General features: G+C 36.4%; 1 protein-coding gene across 1 annotated transcript in view; it reads right to left on the bottom strand.

The window, feature by feature from the left end:
* Positions 1-19,629, bottom strand: part of LOC132136831 (LHFPL tetraspan subfamily member 7 protein-like) — a 166,651-nt gene that overhangs the window by 97,501 nt on the left and 49,521 nt on the right. The window contains exon 2 of the mRNA XM_059547395.1: positions 15,021-15,159. Coding sequence (XP_059403378.1) covers positions 15,021-15,159 — 139 coding nt within the window. The remainder of the gene's footprint in view (positions 1-15,020; positions 15,160-19,629) is intronic.

The following is a 19,629-nucleotide window of genomic DNA, read 5'->3' as shown; positions in this document are numbered from 1 at the left end:
CATCGTAGACCGGCGGATTGTTGGCATGGGGTTCGGAATAGTGGGACATACCGGTGTGAAGAACGGACCCCCGGCTCGTCGCCTCTCGCTGAAGGCTATCCAACCATGTGAGGAGTTCGAAGACTCGGGCACTAAGAGCGTCCACATCCTGCGCAATGGTGTTGAGCTGGATGGCATGCTGACCCAATCAAACACCCTGCTGTATGAGAGCCGAGCAAAGTGGATCAGATCCCGCTGAATCCATAATTGGCCAGACTGTTCTGTCAGGAGAAACGGGCTGGATTCAGTTGCGGGTTTACACTGTCCTTTATTGAAAGCAGATGAAACAAGGCAGATGAGTATCGTTCCACAGTTTAACTCGTTCGACAGCCGAGACCCAGAGAAATGAGAGCTGGAATCTTCTAGGAGTACTGCATTCGTGAAAACAAGAGGCAGAGCAAAACAGCAAAAGACACTGGAGCCTGAAGACAAGACACGACAAGGTGAGTACAAAGACCAGCTAGTAGATCGGAGCTATTGGTACGAGTAACAACAGTCTGACCACGAACAGAAAGAAACACAGGGAATTATAAAGGGACAAAATTAGAAGAACATTGAGAACAAGTGGTAAACAATTAAGGTTAAACCATCCAAACACACATTCACAACCCCAAAAGGCAGGTGATTAGCCCCGAACCCTGACAGATTAATCAATACACAATGAACTGTGCATATTATTATTTGGTTAGAAAAGCCACCAAATGAAACTAATCTTTTAAATGATTATGACACATGAGTAAAGCATTAAATAGGCATCATAAAAAGTTGCTTTATATGTTGATAGAGTGTTTGTTTTACTTCCATATCTACATGCTGATTTATCACAATTTATTAAATGAACACTTTAAATTGAAAAAGAAAAAAAGGCTGGATCCAGCCTAAGGTAGTTTGCAGGCTAGATAACCACTTTAGGCTGCTCTAATCTGTTTTCTCAGCAGGGATTTTTGGTCTGAATCTTGTATGTGTCTGGACTGGAGAATGCTTATGTAGCTGTCTGAGAGTACAAGGTACTTCTGGCAGAATGACCTTGCTTTATTCAGAGAACTTTATAACTTATAGGTACTGAAAGTTTTAGCCAGTTTGGTTAGGAAGATGGTTGATGACAATAAAAGAACATATTTCTTTGATCTATGCCTACATACATTTCAATTACCATTCTAAAAGTTACCATGAAATTCAAATTGACCATTTTTATTTTTATGGAATGCTGCAGTGTTTATAAGTACATGAGATGGCAGTAATTACTGCAAAACGACAACAAACAACAAAGATCCAACTACCCAATCAATTCCTGATGAACAGAAACTACCTCCCTACATTTTTCTTGTTCAAGAAGCCATTTAACTCAAACATATGTCACAATAGGGACTTTCAAAAAAATATTTACAAATATATTTAAAATGTACAGTCTGGTAATAGATCATAGTTATAGTGACCAACACAACATTTATATTGTATATGCTAGTACAGAAGAGTAGATTACTATTGGCTCATATATTGTGAAGGGTCTCTACATAAGGCTGTGGAGTGTCCCATACGTCAGTCCTGCAAACTGTGGCACTGGAAGGCCTCACTGTCACTCAAAATTCAATGATGAGTTGCTCAGACCTCCTCTCTAGTGTACCCACAACTATGAACACATGCTGTCTGTCATCATGTTTGGTACTAGTGCTGTCATCTCATCTGCACACTACAGACCAGATGTTACTCTGCTGTCATAATGACTAGAGCTGTCAAAGAGGAACACCAATCTATTAGGGACACAGACAGCAACTTGTACACAAAGTTCACTATTTGAACCCAATGAATAGTTACATTCATTGTTCATGAGTTAGTTCATATTTATTTATTGATTGATTGATTGATTGACATGTTTGAGTTCAACAGCTGTGGTCATTGTGAAGTGTAATTCTGTGCAAGAGCAACTTTAATATTCTTTTGTTCCAGAGAAGAAAAAGTCATTTGAGTTTGGAACAACATGAGGGTGAGTAAATAACTAAATTAATATTGGGGAGAACGTTTGGGATACTCGCTCTCTTTAAAACTGCAAAGAGAGCAGTAGAAGAGCAGGACTAATGAAAATGGCTTCTTCACAATATGCTTCCTCATCATGTGGCAGCCATAAAATTACCGGTGCAGAAATGAGGAAAAAAAGACAAGGTGCAGCATCCGAGGTGAGGACATTTCTGCTGAGTCCCTTGGAGCATGAAAGATTTAGAGGAACGCAATGGTGGAGGACTGACAGTCTGTTATTTATAGAGCTGTGCACTGATACGACACAGTCAGCCCCTGCACCATCATATCACTCCCAGCACTGCCATCAAGAGTTAACACTGCTAACACAGCTGCTGCGCCAGCTCAACAGATTCAGTGTGGAGGTAAAGAAACACAGTGCAGGGTCTAAGAGCACAACATACTGCAAACCTAGCTATCGTGGTGTATTATATATATATATATATATATATATATATATATATATATATATATATATATATATATATATATATATATATATATATATAGGGAGATACCTCACAGAAACCTCTATTAGCTCAGTTGCTATTTCAACTCCCTAGTTTTTTTTTCACATCTTACTTTTGAATTTATTATAAAATGACTACTGTAACACATTTTAGTATTTTTACTGTACTAAAAAGTATAAAGTATAGTAAGAGTAAGAAGTCACAAAGTCTCGTCATTTAAAAAGTAAATAAATAAATAAATAACCACAGACACCAACATCTTAGAAGGGTTAATTATATTTAAATACTTGACTAGTTAACTACAAATTAAATAGGTTAATTATTAATGGTATAATAATTCAATAATAATGCATTAAATGTTTTGAGATATTTTAAGATAAATTTTTTTTTTACTTTTATCTTTAACTGTAGAAGCTGCTAAATATATTCAGCCAAACAGACTTGTTGCTGTTGTAGTTTTGTTATTCTGAATTTACTCTGAATGCACAGCTCAATTTTTGCAATGACTCGCGGATTCACTTGTGTCATTTTTTACACAATATAATAGATATTTCTTGCCATATTTTTGGGCCCAAGTTAGCATCATTCAGTATCATCGCAGCCTGAGTATTGTTGCTGACCATATTCATCCCTTTATGGCCACAGTATACCAATTTTGGGATGGCAACTTGCAGCAAGATAACAATGAGCTTACTATACTCAAATGGCCTCCACAGTCACCTTTGGGATGTGGTGGAACAGGAGATTTGCATCATGGAACTACAGCCAACAAATCTGGACTAACTGCGTGATCATGTCAATATAATACCAATCCTATAAAAACATTACAAAATGTGGTTAATCTAATAAGAAAATTGAAGGACTTATTGTTTTAACTGGTTGGAGTGTTTATTAACATTACAGTTGTATTCTGGCCACAATCAATTAGACCAAACATCACGTACATCAGCAATCCTATTACCACTGTCATATTCTCATCCACAAACATGTACACTAACAGAATAAACAAACAGTACACAGCCCTGCTAAGCCACAGGTGAGACACTGATGCTTATTTATAAAGCATCATCTGTTTTCCTGAAGTGAGAGGGAAGACTGATTTTTAGGACAAGAGAGAAGGACACATCTCAAACTGAAAGGGAAGTCATCCATACAGACATAAAAATGAGCAGAAAGGCAGAAAAAGTGAGGCACGATACACAAACAACAGAAGACAAAAACGACTAATGATTTGAGACAGAGAGAAAATAAAATGTAAGAACAATTCCAAACAAAGGAAATGGAGTTGGACAGATTGTGAAAAATATCATTTTAGGGTGAGAAGAATGATGTTCACTGACAGGGTGAAGCAAAGGATAGACAGCGAGAGATAGGGATGGTCTCGAGGCTCCCAGTGCACTGAGCTCCAGGCACCAGAAGTGAGATGTGACTGAATATATTACAGTCAAACAAGAGGAATGCATATTATAACTCAACTGGCACTCTCAAAAGCCTCTCAGTCTTTCTCTGCACACATTCACACAAGTCAATTAGTCATCCATAGTTTGAACACGAGCTGAGCTACCCAAACAAATGGATGTAAACAGCTTTAATTCACACACGCTTTAGCATCCGTCACCACAGGACAGTCACTCATCATATTTCTCTGAATGTGTTTGTGTGTAACACTGTAGAGTTTGGACTAGGGCTCCAGTTGCATGCATGACGAAACAAACCTGCAACAACCTGAACTGCAAACAAAAATTTAATGACAACCATAACTCAAGACATTCAATGCAAGAAAAGTGAGATGAGGGAGAAGTGAGAAAGCCAGCTATCACAGATATACACGCACATTCACTCACTCACTCTCTCTGTCCCTCTTAAATACACATCAGTATGTAGCATGTTACTGTACACAGTATGATAATTTTCCAAGCCAGGAACATGAAAAATATGTGCCTGTGGTGACATTCTTGGAAAAATTGTAGTATGCTGCTTTTTGCACGTTTCGTGGCAGTTTCAAAGTGACATTTCCAGTGAGTGGTGCTAAAAAGCACATTCAGTTTTGAACATACATTTTGTTTTTTAATTTTGTACATCCACAAGCCATATCATGGGAGTTTGGAAATTACATGTTGGTAAAGGTGCTAAAAAGTTAATGCTTTATAAAATTATACCCCCTACACTACCCAGCCTGAACCTAATAAATAGTGTTAACAAAAGCAAATATGAGATAAAAACACATTTACTGAAGCAACTATGCCATTTTTCCTGCTTCTACATGTTTTTGAGCTTCTTTGTCGAATTTTGTTTCACCAGACTCGTACCCGAGCACTCAGCATTGCAAATGCAGTGTTGTACCAGGTGAGTTACCGAGCAAGTTTACTATGTCAGAAAATCCATACATATGGAGTTGGTTATGTGATGCAAAAGTTAAAATGTATTAATTTATAAATAATACACTGTGGTGTTCTGAGGTAACCACTGTCACGGTTGGTAAACAGTGATCTCTGGGTTTTGCACTTTGTGGGTGAAGACTGTTGCCACATTTACACATAGCCGGGTATTTAGAGAAACGAATATTTCCCCCCCTCCGTTTTCAAAAATAACATCGTGCACACAACATCGTTTTCAAAAAAGTTGTCGTTTACATCAAACCGCATAAATACGCCGTCGAGCGCCATCATAACTATGCCAAACCTATGGGCGGCAGTGTAGGGAGAAGGATAAAGCCATGCAAGCCAATCAGAATCCTCAAAATCGAGCAACTTCCTGTTCCTTTCAAAACAACACAGACATGATATAATACAGTAGTTGTGTTTGCAAATGCAAACAGACCAAAAGCGTTTGCACAAACGTAAAAATGAGTACCACCTTAACAGCATCCATGATCAAAAAGTAACGTTACCCAAACAAACTCTAAACATAGGGCGCTCACATGACATTAAGCATTTTCTGGCGCATAATGTGACGTTTGAGAACCTAAAACCCCGTTTCTCCCAGTTGACACGGCAACACATAACCAGCGTTTTCAGAAATCTCCACTTTGGCCGGAGTTTTTAGAAATAATCGTTTTCAGGGATAAAAACGGCGTTTTCGTGTAAATGACAGGCCAAAACGCAGGGAAATATCTGCGTTTTCCCATCGTGTAAACGGGGCCTGTGTGTTACGCATCTGCACTGATTAGTTTGTGGGCGTCTCCGTTAATTGTCATCAGCAGCAGCTGTCACTCATTACCCTCTCTATATAATGGCTTGTCTCTCGTCTTGTGTTTGGGAGAGCATTGTTTCATGTTGTTAACCGTGCTTTGCTTTCTGTTGTGTTCTGCGTTTTTGGATGTCCGTGTCTTCCCCCGGAACCTCGTCCACATCACGACTTACCTTCGACTCGCTTCCCCGCAGTTCCTGTGCCACCCTCTCCTACTGCCAACTCACCACCGCCATCTGGACTCATCACTTCCCTCCACCATCTCGGACAGTATCTCCTTCCCAGCGTTGTTTGTGTTCCAGTTTGTTTGTTTTCCTACTCTCATTAAAACTTTGTTTATACTCACACTTGCTTCCAGCTTCTCCTTCACCCAGTCGTCACAACAACATAGTATTATGGATGGGGGTTTGTTTGCATTGGGCCTCTCAGGAATCATCAAATTTTTTATTATTCTACAAAATTACATCTTGATAAATCAAAATACTACTTTGCTGAGCGATATCTACCTAGATGTCTTTTGTTAACACATCAGATGTCTCATAAAAGTGCCTGGAGTTTAAGAAACCAATTTATGGCTCAGGTTACTGCCTGAATAAACTTGCACACAAATACTTGCCATTGAGATGAATGGGAATGCTAAAAAATAGATCTCTCCATTTAATACAGACCTTGTCACACACATTCTTTCTTAAGAACACACACACACTATTCCTTTTCTCCCCTATGTGTGAGCTCCATCATGCACAGCAGGAGCAAACTCAATGAATAACTCCCCAGTCTCATTATGAATATCCCCTGGCCCTCATTACCTTTGTCTGAGATATTCAAAAAAGCTGCATTTCCGCCAATCAGTCTGGCTGCCAGAGCCTCTTTAATGTCTGATTGTGATGTCACCGATTTCTGATTGGATGACACTTACAGTAGAAAGCTTTGACTGATACAGTATATACGGTTACTGGTTTTTAACTGGCATGTTTGTGGGAAAACAACAACACTGAATAAGACCAAATCAGTCCTCAAGCACCGACCTCACTCCTGCAGTGATGCTGATGGAAGTCTGAACTGGTCGTATGTCAATGTAGCTGTGCAGTCATTGTGATTGTTATGGTCAAAACAATTTAAGCATCACTAAACTGAACTGCATAAATAAGTACTCTTAACAATTTTCCCAAACATTTGTATTGAATGCAAACTTTACATAACAGTTTCCATGGAAGTTACACTAAAGTATATTTTAGTTTACCATAAATCATTTGGCAGTATCTTTTGAGCATATTTCAAAGACAATATATGTAATAATAATATAACATATAAAGACGTATTTGAACTCTACTTAAGTGGCACAAAATATCACTCCAAAGTTCAGCTAATTACATTTAATGTAAATATAAACTATAATGTATTCAATTCGAATGCAATTACCATGCAATTAAGTGTCTGAAAATATTACATCCAAGTTTACACTTAAATATATCTTAAAAGATTATTATTTCCGTAATTAGTACACTATTTAAAGGTAAGTTAAAGCGTAGTTATTTTTCACAAGGGTTCCCGTTTGGACAAACAGATGCCATTGGTCACTACTGGTCACTGTTCACTATGGTAAAGAGCCGCATAAACATTCTTCAGTACATCTTCCTGTTGTGTTACACAATAAGAGTTGAGAATAGTGAAATAGTGAGAATAGTGAATAGTTTGAGTGAAGTATTTCTTTGGAACAGGAGAAATAATTTTACCATTGACAAAAACACATCAGCTTGACTGCAGTGAAAGAGAGAAAGGATGGAATGATTTTCTTTGGTACCACCAGCATCAGATTGTCAGGGCAACCAGCCCAATCTGAAAAGAAACTGTGAACATTTTGCCTGACATCAATGCACTTCCATCTCCAGCTAAATACATCCCATGAGACTCTGCAGACAGAAGCAGGATCAGAGCGCCTGTACGCTCTTCTGTACCCGATGGAGAGGATGTGCCCTGATAGTATCATAGATATACATAATTTACAGTACAAAACAACCTGGCCAATAAATATTTTCTGTTTTATTTCTTTATTGTCTGAGAATGTCTATTTAAGATGAATATACCATTATAATATCATAAAAACTTTGTATGCACCAACTCATTATTTAATTATCACTATTTTATAGTGTTCCTGTGGCTCAAGTGGTAGAGCACTGCATTAGCAGCGCGCAAAGTTGTGGGTTCGATTCACGTTAGGTAAAAACTGTTAGCCTGAATGCACTGTAAGTTGTTTGGATAAAAGCATCTTCTAAAATGCATAAATAAATGTAAATTTATAGGAATGCACAATATATTGGTACCATACCAGATATTTGTATTGGTTGATATAACAATCAACTGCACTAATTTTGCATTAAGATTACCCATGTCATTTAAAGCTCAGTAAATTTGTTTAAAAACTAGAAATTTAATAAAGCAGTTACAGTACATATTTAGAAAATCCCATAATGAACATACGTTTTATTCTATACCTTATAAAGGTTCAATTAAAATATTTAAAAAGTTAAGTTAAAATGTGATGCCCTAAACTTATTTTAGCATTTTACTTTATTCAGATATTTGTGTAGTATACAATATCATATGTGTCCCTGGGCCACAAAACTGAAGTCGCTGGGGTCTTAAGTCGCTGGGGTATATTCTTAGCAATAGCCAAAAAACATTGTACAGGTCAAAATTATACATTAGTTTTTTTATGCCAAAAATAATTAGGGTATTAAGTAAAGATCATGTTCCAATTTCCTACCGTAAATATATCTGTGACGAGTGGGGCGGGGCCGAGGGACGTGGGAACGAGCGAGGCCGGAGGAGTGATTAGGAGATGAACGACACCTGTTCGACCCACCGGTCTCGACTCCCACAAAGGAGATGGAAGGATATAAAACAGGAGTGACAACAGTGAAGGACTAGAGAGGACCAGGCCTGGGCTTTATTTTATGTTTTGGTTTTTATTTGTGCGCATCAGTCGTTCGCGAGGGGCTGATGCGCTGTTTTGGGTTTATTTTGATTATTAAAGTTTCATTTTGATTGTCTGCCGGTTCCCGCCTCCTTCTTCCCGATGATTATGGAGTTTTGATTAATACAATATCAAATTGTAATTTTTGATTAGTAATATGCATTTGCTAGGAATTCATTTGGACAACTGTAAAGGTGATTTTCTCAGTATTTAGATTTTTTTGCACCCTCAGATTCCAGATCTTCAAATAGTTGTATCTCAGCCAAATATTGTCCAATCCTAACAAACCATACATCAATAAAAATCTTATTTCATTTAGTTTCCATATGATGTATAAATCTACATTTTGAAAAATTGACACTTAAGACTGGTTTTGTGGTCTAGGGTCACATATATCATTTAGTTATTGAACATAACATGAAAATAATTATCTTCAAATTATCAGTATTGGCCAAACTTTTATGATTGGTGCATTCCTAATCTCTAAAACAATTTATTTTAGTAACAAACAAAAATAGTTGACTAGTTAATTCGTTAAAACCACGAAACAATGCTAAATAAAGTATGAGAATTATGTAGTGACCAAAAAAAAAAAAAAAAGATTTAGGATGGGTTAAGCTATTTTTGGAATCATTGTGTTTTGTTAAATTTACAAGTTCACATATTCATATAATTATTGAAATGAAGTTTAAAACATGTTCATAATGAAGGGCAGAACTCTATTAGAGCTACAGCCAAATACAGAAACAAAAACCCAACACTGTATAATAAATAGAGAGAGAGAGAGAGAGAGAGAGAGAGAGAGACATACTTTTCCATTATTGACTCTTTCAAAGGAATCATAATTTATTAACAAGACAGTATGATCTCTCTCCCTCTCTTTAACTCGGTCTCTATATCTTTGGAAAAACTGCAAATGGGTCAAAGCTGCAGTGTGTCCAGTTCACAAAACCTCATCCAGAGGAGCACACACACACACACACACACCTTCATGGCCAGGTTCACACACACTGGACACTGCATTCTGTAACCTTCTATTTCATTTCTCATAAGAGGGCATACTGACATCTAGAAGACGGCTCAACCATAAATAACAACCTGAGGAAAGCAGATCACGCAACTCAATATTTCCATCAAGACCTTCCCGTAAACATCTTAAATCATTTATCATTTTTCTCTTAGTATCTTTTTTCCCTTTCAATTTCCAGTCAAGGCGAATTCTCTCAGATCTTTTACGGGTCTGGCATTGAAGGGCATAAATTTATCAGAGACTCGCCAAAATTTTTTGGAGAAAAGTCACTGACCGATTCAATATTCTCTTTTCACTTTTACATTCGGTTTACTCCAGTTTGCTTCAAAGAAAATTTCCTCAATCACAATCACGCACACACACACACACACACACACACACACACACACACACACACACACACACACACACACACAGAGGATTCATTGAGTGCCATTAGAGGCTCTTGTTTGTTGTGAATAACTGTGAAGTTGCTATCATCACATTAAATGCAGCTCTGCTATCATTTTCTTCTGCACAATACCTTCTTTGTCTTCTCAGGGCCATTATGCTTCTTTTCCCTCATTTCACATCAGCAAACAAACACTCTCTCTTCTGATCTTTACATCCATATGTTGGCTATAAAATAACCCATTTATGAAGATACAGAGAACAAAGTGAACACGCTAGAGAGAAAAAATTCTTATTACTTGCGCTGCTCTAAATTTACACTGGGTTTGCAAACCAGACGGAGTTGTTTTTTCTTACCTGTGTGCAGGACATAATGTAGACAGAGCAGCATACTCCAATGATTATGAGATGGTTTATATTGCATGAGTACAAGAATAATATAATATGAGGCAGATTCAGTGTGATTTATATAATAATTTATCTGGACACCGGACATGCAGGCATATCAGCAGCTAATCAACAACTAATCTTCATCAACACATTTATACGTTTTTGAGTTCAAGTCAAGTTTCAAGTCTATCAAGGTCAAGTCAAGCAAGACCTCAGATTCATTGGCTGCTACAGGTGAATAAATACAATAAGTGTATTTAGGCAGTCAAAACTATTTGCACTACAAGCCAGTGTGTTTAAGGTTATGATAATAAATGGAAATAATATGATATATATCGTTTTACAAATCAAGCAGCAGAACAGACTATTTTTGTATAGTTTTGTACAAAAATAATTGCTAAATCCTGTCCCCAGTGTGAAAAAAGTCGTAAATGATTTAAAACTTTACAAGTACGCAAGTTACAGTAGGATACTAAACTGCTGCTCTGGAATACAAAGAGCAACGTTGTGTGACCATACAGTATATCCAAACGAGAGAAATTCAGAGAAATCTATGCGCACAGAAACTCAGGAATCTTTGTGCTAAATTATTACCTATATCTTAAAATGGAGAGATGCAATTAAATATCTAATGTCTGGCCATACATATTCAGGACTGGTCAGTTCCTACAAACCTGCTGACATAATCCTGGATATCATTTAACACAAACTTTCAGAAACAGATTCTGTCAATAAAAAAGATTTCTTCCTTTAATAAGACAAAACAAGCTTGTTTGCCTTTAATACATTTTAAGCGTAAGAATGAAATCAAAGAGAATCATTCCTTAAAAAAGAACTAACAGTGAATTCAAAACCCCCTGCAAGCTGTTGGATGAGAATCACTGAGCTGCAACGTTATACTCTAATTATATCTGTTTTGTAGCTTATTACAGTTTGACAGCATGACTGGCAGAAAGTAATATCTGCTCATACTCTTAAAGCAATGAGGATAGACTAATTTTCAAGCAAAACAGTGCACGTCTACATGTCTTTTGCCTCCGAGCAAACACACAGAAACTTTAGAGGCTTATTAATTTCCCAACTTTCTCCAAATACAGCAAAAAAAAAAAAAGAGAAAACTTTCTTCAAACCTGTCATTCTGCAAATATTTTAGTGTGAAAACTTTTGTTTGCAGGGCTGTCTGTTTGGAAGATGGCATCTATCGGAGCTGAAGTTGATTACTAGTGTCTTACCTTTGAGAAAATGCTTCCATCGATGCTCAGAGAATACAGATGCAGTCCGTTATAGTTTATGCCCTTTTACATCCTCCATTATTATGGTAGTTTTATGGAAATATCATTACTTTCTAATTAGAACAGGGAAATATATCAGTGTGAGGCACTTCAGATAAATCAGGTTCTCTGCTGTTAAAATTATTTAAGGTTTCTCTGTAATGATTAATATAGAGCTCAAAGGCTCAATTAAAACAAGCATTTAAATACCGTATTCCCACAACCAATAAACCTTCCAAGGCCTCAAGAATATCAAGGACACACTGGAAATCAGGGCTCCAAATATACATGTCCCTGGCATACAAACAAATATTTATTTCGCATGAGTGCTTGTGATTGCTTTTGAGCAAGTAGATATGTAGGATGGTGTTGTTTATTGAAGTATTCGCCTGTTGAATGAAGGCCAGTGCTACACGAGGCAAGTGGCCATCCCTGAACTGCTGTCCTGTGTTAAAGGGCTGTAATTGTCTTTTCACTGTGGTCACTTAATCTCTGAATGCCCTCACCGTACTATAGGGATGGGACGATAACCGGTTTTATCGATAACCGTGATAAAATGTGCTGAAGGTTAGTAATATCGTTTAAAAATGAATTATCATTAAAACCGTGTTTGATTATCGCGGTTTTAATAACTCACTATTAAATCATGTCTAGCCAGCAACAGTCTGACGCAAGCGCAGCGCACAATGTTTTTTTTGTTTTTTTTCGAGAAGGAATGGCGAAAGTCAGTGACTTTTCTATGCTTTTCTATGCTTCTAGACTTTTCATTGTAAGGAAGGAAATGCCACAGAATTTAATCTTTCTTTAAATTAAGTGCATAGAGTTGCTTGTTTTATTAGTTGTTTGTTGATTATTAAATTATAAAACTTGCTGAAATGTTTTCAGTGTGAGCATCAACTATTTTTGAACACTTTCATCTCGTTTCAACAAAACCGTTATAATATTGATAATCGTGATAATTTTAGTCACTATAATCGTGATATTAAATTTTCATACCGTCCCATCCCTATCATTTAATGATTAATTTGTTTATCACAAACATGCAGCTTTTCCCTCCACTTGTCAACTGATGGACCTGTTCTCGACTCTTCCAGCTGTTAATACAGCCAGTCAACTATGTAGACCAGCTTAGGCCAGACGCAAAACCATCAGAATCTGGAATTTTTTTAGGGCTGGCTTGTTATTTAACTTGGCAGGGGAATGCAATTCACAATTTCGGTTGCTATTTCCCATTCATTTTCACTTGCATGGTTATGCAGATATTTTCTGAACATGGAGAATTTTGCAATTAAACAGCCCATCCATCTGAAGCACTTTGTTACAGATCGCATTAATCACAAAAGCTAAATGAATAAATAAAGAAAGAAGTGTTTGGTCTCGATGCTGGTTGCTTGGCGACGACCATCAGCAGAATGTTGTGATAGTACGGTAGGGATGGGACGGTATGAAAATTTAATATCACGATTATAGTGACTAAAATTATCACGATTATCAATATTATCACGGTTTTGTTGAAACGAGATGAAAGTGTTCAAAAATAGTTGATGCTCACACTGAAAACATTTCAGCAAGTTTTATATTTAATAATCAACAAACAACTAATAAAACAAGCAACTCTATGCACTTAATTTAAAGAAAGATTAAATTCTGTGGCATTTCCTTCCTTACAATGAAAAGTGTAGAAGCATAGAAAAGCATAGAAAAGTCACTGACTTTCGCCATTCCTTCTCGAAAAAAAACAAAAAAACATTGTGCGCTGCGCTTGCGTCAGACTGTTGCTGGCTGGACATGATTTAATAGTGAGTTATTAAAACCGCGATAATCAAACACGGTTTTAATGATAATTCATTTTTAAACGATATTACTAACCTTCAGCACATTTTATCACGGTTATCAATAAAACCGGTTATCGTCCCATCCCTATTAAATGATAAACTTCAAATCATTTATTCCAGCTAAAATACGAGTCCTCTTTCCATAATTTTGCTCTCTCTAGTGAATTAATGGACTGGAGTTGTGTAGATTATTGTGATGTTTTTAATCAGCTGTTTGGACTCTCATCGTTGAGCAAGAACAAAACATTTCCCGCCTTAAAACAATAAAAAAATATCCATACAGTCCCAAAACAAATGGATTATGTAAACTTCAGTCTTACATGTGTAGGTTTACTGAACACAATGAAATTAAGGTAAATAGTGTTTCTTTTAGCTCATTGAGTAAATTGAACAAGCAGCAAAAAGTGATATTCCAGAATTTTCCTGTTGTCAGAACTGGTAGACCACCAGAAGGGATCTGCTCACACTAGATATTGTGCATGGACTGCAAACAGTGTTTTGATTAAACTCTTTCATGTAATATAATGAAGGTGTAACGCACATCCTGAGTTTGCTGAGTTAGATGTGTTCCTGGGTCAACATATTTTGTTGACCCTGGAACAACTTTTTACTCCAAAAATATATTCTTGACCATATCCCTACACCTAAACCTAACCTTAACCATGAGTAATCCCTAAAATCAGAAGAAATGATAGATGAATGACACTGATGTACAAGCACCAAACAGTGATTTTAAGCGTAAACTTCACAAAATCTATAAACTGGTTCTTCAAATCTGATTGGTTAATCACAATGTTGTTCCAGGGACAACAAAGATGTTGGGAACATGTCTCACTTGGTAAAATCAGGTTCTGCAAGGCGTAACATGAGACTTAGCATTTTTAATGTGAAGCGCTAGTTAAATTCAGCCTCAAGTGCTTTATACCAAGTCTCAAACTGTATCATTTCTCCACTGCTCTGCCAAAAATGAACAATACACTTCAAACGTGTTGTTTGACAACACAACAGAATTCAGATGGGATGCCCAAAGCAGTTAGCAGTGCTCCAGCATGTAACACACATGATATCCGATGGGGAAGTGAGAGGAGGAGGTTTCTGCTCTATTCTGAAGATCCCTGCTGTTAGGTGTGCTCAAAATCACACAGAGAAGAGAGAGGGAGAAAACTCAAGCCATTCTTTAAAGTGAAGAGTGAAAAAGAGATAGGTTTAGGCTTTAATAGTCTAATTGCATAGATTTTGGATAGCTCTTGTCATTTCTGTGTGCAATATGCCTCTGATGGTCTGGGGGTCCCATCTAAAGCTCAGATTAGGGTTTTACTTGACTAGGATCAGTCGTGTAACGCTACTCAGCATGGTTCCTCTAAGGGCTGTTGTTTAAGAGCTGATCAGAGGTCAGACAGTAAGCCGGACACTAACCTGAAGCCATCTGCATGTATCCTGCCAATGTGCAGATCCTCCTCTCACAGGCTCCACTGGGCAGGAAGATGGTGATGATGGCCAGCAGGGAGCTGACTGCCAGCAGAGCACATCCACCTGAACACAGCACCGCACTCGTCTGCAACACACACACACACAATACACAACATTTACATATACTGCTGCTTTTATAAGAATTCTTTCTGGGGCTTGATTGATTTTTACTACTCAAGCAATCCAAATGTAATTATTTTACCATAAAATGAGTTAATCTAGCCAAGACTGGTTTAAATAGGTCAAGGTAAAACCACAGATCTTTAATCAAAGCTGCACTAAACATCACATGGCTAACCATGTAAAGCATCACATATAACATAATATAATAAATATTAATACAACATAATAATTTATCATAATATTTTATGTATATATTTGTACTATGGTGCTATTTAGACTGTTATTTATGGTACTATTAGACTGTTACAGTAATTTATCAACATTTTTCAGTGCATTAATAATCTTTAAAGTCCTCCTATTGATTTTTTCTTCTCCATTCAAGATGCTTTATTTTACTTTGGGGTATTCAAAACAAAAGCTGAAAAAAAGCTATTATTAAACAATATAAATATACTAAATATTTATGAATTTATATTAAATGTATAATATATTAATACATTAATTACATTATTATGGATGATAACATAAAAACATAGTGTGTTATAATAATACTGTTACAGCAAAAACTCAATGAGTGTTTATACCATTTTAATAACAATAGTGTCACAGTTATGTCCAGTTTAGATCAGTTCCTGTCATGTCAGTTTTATTTTCTGGGTGAACTATTTACACTTAATTTTAAACACTGAGCAACAGGGTCATAGAAAAAAAAACCCTTCAAACAGTGTAGATATATAAGGTGTGAAATCAATACATTTTTCCTAAAGTGTTTACTCTGTGGGATCAATTTAGTGAAACAGCAAGTGCTGATCCTTTAATCTACCACCTTCATCAAATCAAACGCTTCATCAGTCAAAAGACTCACTCCAGCACTACACAACGACCACATGCCTGGTCCAAAAACAAAAATGAATGCCATTTTAGAAAGGAGATGGCTAAAGTATGGATGTCTCTCATCTGGGCTTTTGTAAATGAGATGTTTGCTTAGAGCAGAAAAGTCTTTTTGTAAGACTACGGCACAAAACTCTAAAGAGTTTGTGCTACAATCCCTTAAACAAAAACATGGAGGGTGCATATCAGAGACAGGCAATTGATCTAACTCTGATGTAATCCATATTAGCCTGTGAGGCAGGACACACTGACATCATGAATTATTGATGTGTGCACACAGATTTGACTAGAAACTGTGACTTAATGCTTAGATGTTGCTGTTGAACTAATCTTTTACCATAAACCTTAAATTTGAAAATCAAAACAATTATCATGACAATATAAAGTGTCAGTATACACAATAGTTAAATTGTAATTTTGGTTGTGGGGGAACCATATCTGGTGCAAAACAACAAACATACAAAAGATAGGCTGCATGATAAATCAAATAATTTTGCAGATATGAAATGAACGTACAAAAAATATAAATATACACAAAATAATACACACATATGGATATATATATATATATATAAACATACTGTTTTGGAACATTTTGGCAATTTAAGCCTTGTTGGCAATAGTATTGGTCCAAATGACTGTTTGATCTCACTACCTCGTCATTAGATCAGCTGGAGCTTTTAAACGCTGTTTTCGCACACAACTGCAGTATTAAACTTAACAACAAAGTAAACAAAACATCTGTTAAAAAACTATCAGCACATCTCTTGCACAAACAATACACATAAACAACAGTGTTTCATTCTTAGGGGCCATTGTCACATTAGCAGTGCATATCAGAAAGGAATCACAATAATAATACAATTGGCACAACCAAAGTGACTTCATTACCTCGTGGTCCTAACGGCAAATACATTATTAGCAAGAGTGGAAGGCTAATGCAGACGAGATGGCAGATTCATAGGTGACATCTGAAACTGCAGTTTTTCCAATGGTAATGAGAATATTTGTAGTAATTATTACTGTTTGTGCTGATGACAACATTACAACATCCTTTACAATAATGAGATGTCTGCACTGAAAATAGGAAAAAAAATAATAACGCAGAAAACGAAGAAGCAGAATGTCGCAGACACTCTGCAGAAACATATTTCCTTCAAACAGAACTCATTCCCCTTTAAACAGTATTCATATAAACGTCTTGATCTTGCCATCTTTGAAGACTATAGATGAAATTTTCCCACTGTGCTGTAAAACATTACAGTGTTTCATTAGAACTAATAGAGATATATTAGGACTGCAACAGATCAGATCTAGAACTAAATGGTATCCTAGAAAATCATAAATAGGCTGTCTATGACAGGAGTATTGATGACGCTATAAGTTAACATATGGCTCGGTGGCATAAATGTACTTCCTGAAGTCAGTACTAATAAGTGGAGCTTGCCAAGTGTGCTGTTACTTTTCAAAGTGATCAGACTTATGATTTTTGTATCTACTGGATGATAAACTGGCCAAATAATTCTATACACCGTCACTCAAAAGAGGGCCGGAGTCATTTCTAGAGACCAGAATGGTCACGAATCCAGTTCATAGTCTTCCGACCATGATTAGGATTAATCGCACAGCCCTACTTCTTACTCATTATGTTTTAGCGGAACAACTTTGCATTTGTTTTGAACCAATCAAGCCAATGTTATTTGTACAATATTTATTGCAAACAATTTCACGTGCATACATGAACAGTCAGCTTTGGCAAATCTGGCCCTGTGCTGCATAGACTAATTTTATTCATACCTCAAAGACCTTACCTTACAGCAGACTGCCTGAAATTCAATAGTCTTTAATTAGTTTGACATTTCAGGCCTGGCTTTTGCCACAACTCCTATGAGCAATAATTAAGGATTATGATTCTGTTTGAAACTAGAATATAAAATCCATGATTACAATATGTCCCACGTTGTACTTCTGAAACTACATTATATATATATATATACACACAATATTCACATAATATATGCAATACTTTTCAAACTCCAGCAGCTGTTCATTTACAAGAAAAATGGCTCCTAACAGCGCTGCCTCTTTCAGAGAGCAGGTTCCTAAATAGGTGCTAATTATTTGCCTCTATACACACTGCAACAGCACCACAGAGGAAGTGCATTGTGAAGGAGAGAGGTCACGCTAAGATAGAAACCAATTTCTGTAACTAGATAAAAAGAAAACAAAATAGAGAAAATTATTACAAGGAACTACACATCAGACATACTGTCAAATCCATCACATGATGTACCTCACAAAACATTCAGAGTTGCATGCTAATTTGATTCGAGTCAAGGAAAAAATGAATGTTGCTCTCTGTAAATTCTGTAGGGCACAGAGAGAAAAATAACGTGACAAGACTCTGTATGTCTATAACTGCAGTATTTACATGCTTTTATACTAGAAAGAAACTTCAGCACACAGAAAAAAAAAAAATAAAAAAAAAAATAAAAAAAATAAAAAAAAAAGGTAGGGTGCAACAGTTACTGCACATTTTTCAGTGGCCTTGGATCTGGAAGTATATTCCAATTTCAATTTTCCTCCAAAAGGAAAAGGAGGGAAAATATATATATATATACGTATATATTAGGGGTGTAATGGTTTATTACCATCTTTCCATGGTTAAACGCTGATTGAGTGTTAACATGAGGCATGAGATGTTCATTCATGTTTATTTTGCATTAAAACTAGTAGTAAAGAGGAAGGGATGATCACGCTCTGTGCTGCCATTTTAAGGCATTTAATGCGATCGGTCGCACCACATCAAAGAGCGGCATTCATCGTTTGAATTTACTGAAATAAATGACTTAATTTGAAGATGAGACTATGTTTCTTATCAAAAGTAACAATATATAAAACTGGAAGTTTCCAATTAATTTCCACTCGTGCAGTGGTTAAAACAATCTATTTGTTCGGTACACATGAGTACCGAACCGAAAGAACTGTACATTACACCCCTAATATATATATATATATATATATATAGCCACTTCAGTTCAAGTGGCAGCAGGGAGAATTTTTATTTTAGAGTAAACTATATCTAAAAATACACAGCAAATATGAATTTAATAACTGTTGTTTCATCATTCTTTCAATGTCATTTTAACCTTTAATATTACAGTAATGCACCAACTGACATGATTCCCTGCATAGTTTATAGTTTTCAGGAGATTGTCTTTCCTTGATAAAAAATTACATGCACTTTACCTGATATACTTAAAGTGCCCCATTTCCAATATTGCCTTTCATGCAGTGTGTAATGTAGTTGTATGTGAATGTAAATGATCTGCAAAGTTGTAAAGCTGAAAGTGCATGATAAATAAATTTATTGTCTCACAAAATAAAGAATCAACTCTATACAGCCTAGACGAGTCGTTAGAGTCTAATCCCACTTCCAAGACTGCAACACGTCATGGGGTAATTCATTTTCATAATGCGGGCCCATGTTCTACATTGGCTGGCTGCAAACAACTTGACCCCACCCACAAACATGACATGT

Source organism: Carassius carassius, chromosome 4, assembly GCF_963082965.1.
Source record: "Carassius carassius chromosome 4, fCarCar2.1, whole genome shotgun sequence".
NCBI lineage: Eukaryota > Metazoa > Chordata > Actinopteri > Cypriniformes > Cyprinidae > Carassius > Carassius carassius.
The sequence above is the reverse complement of the archived record's forward strand: the minus strand, read 5'-3'. Positions and strand labels throughout refer to the sequence as shown.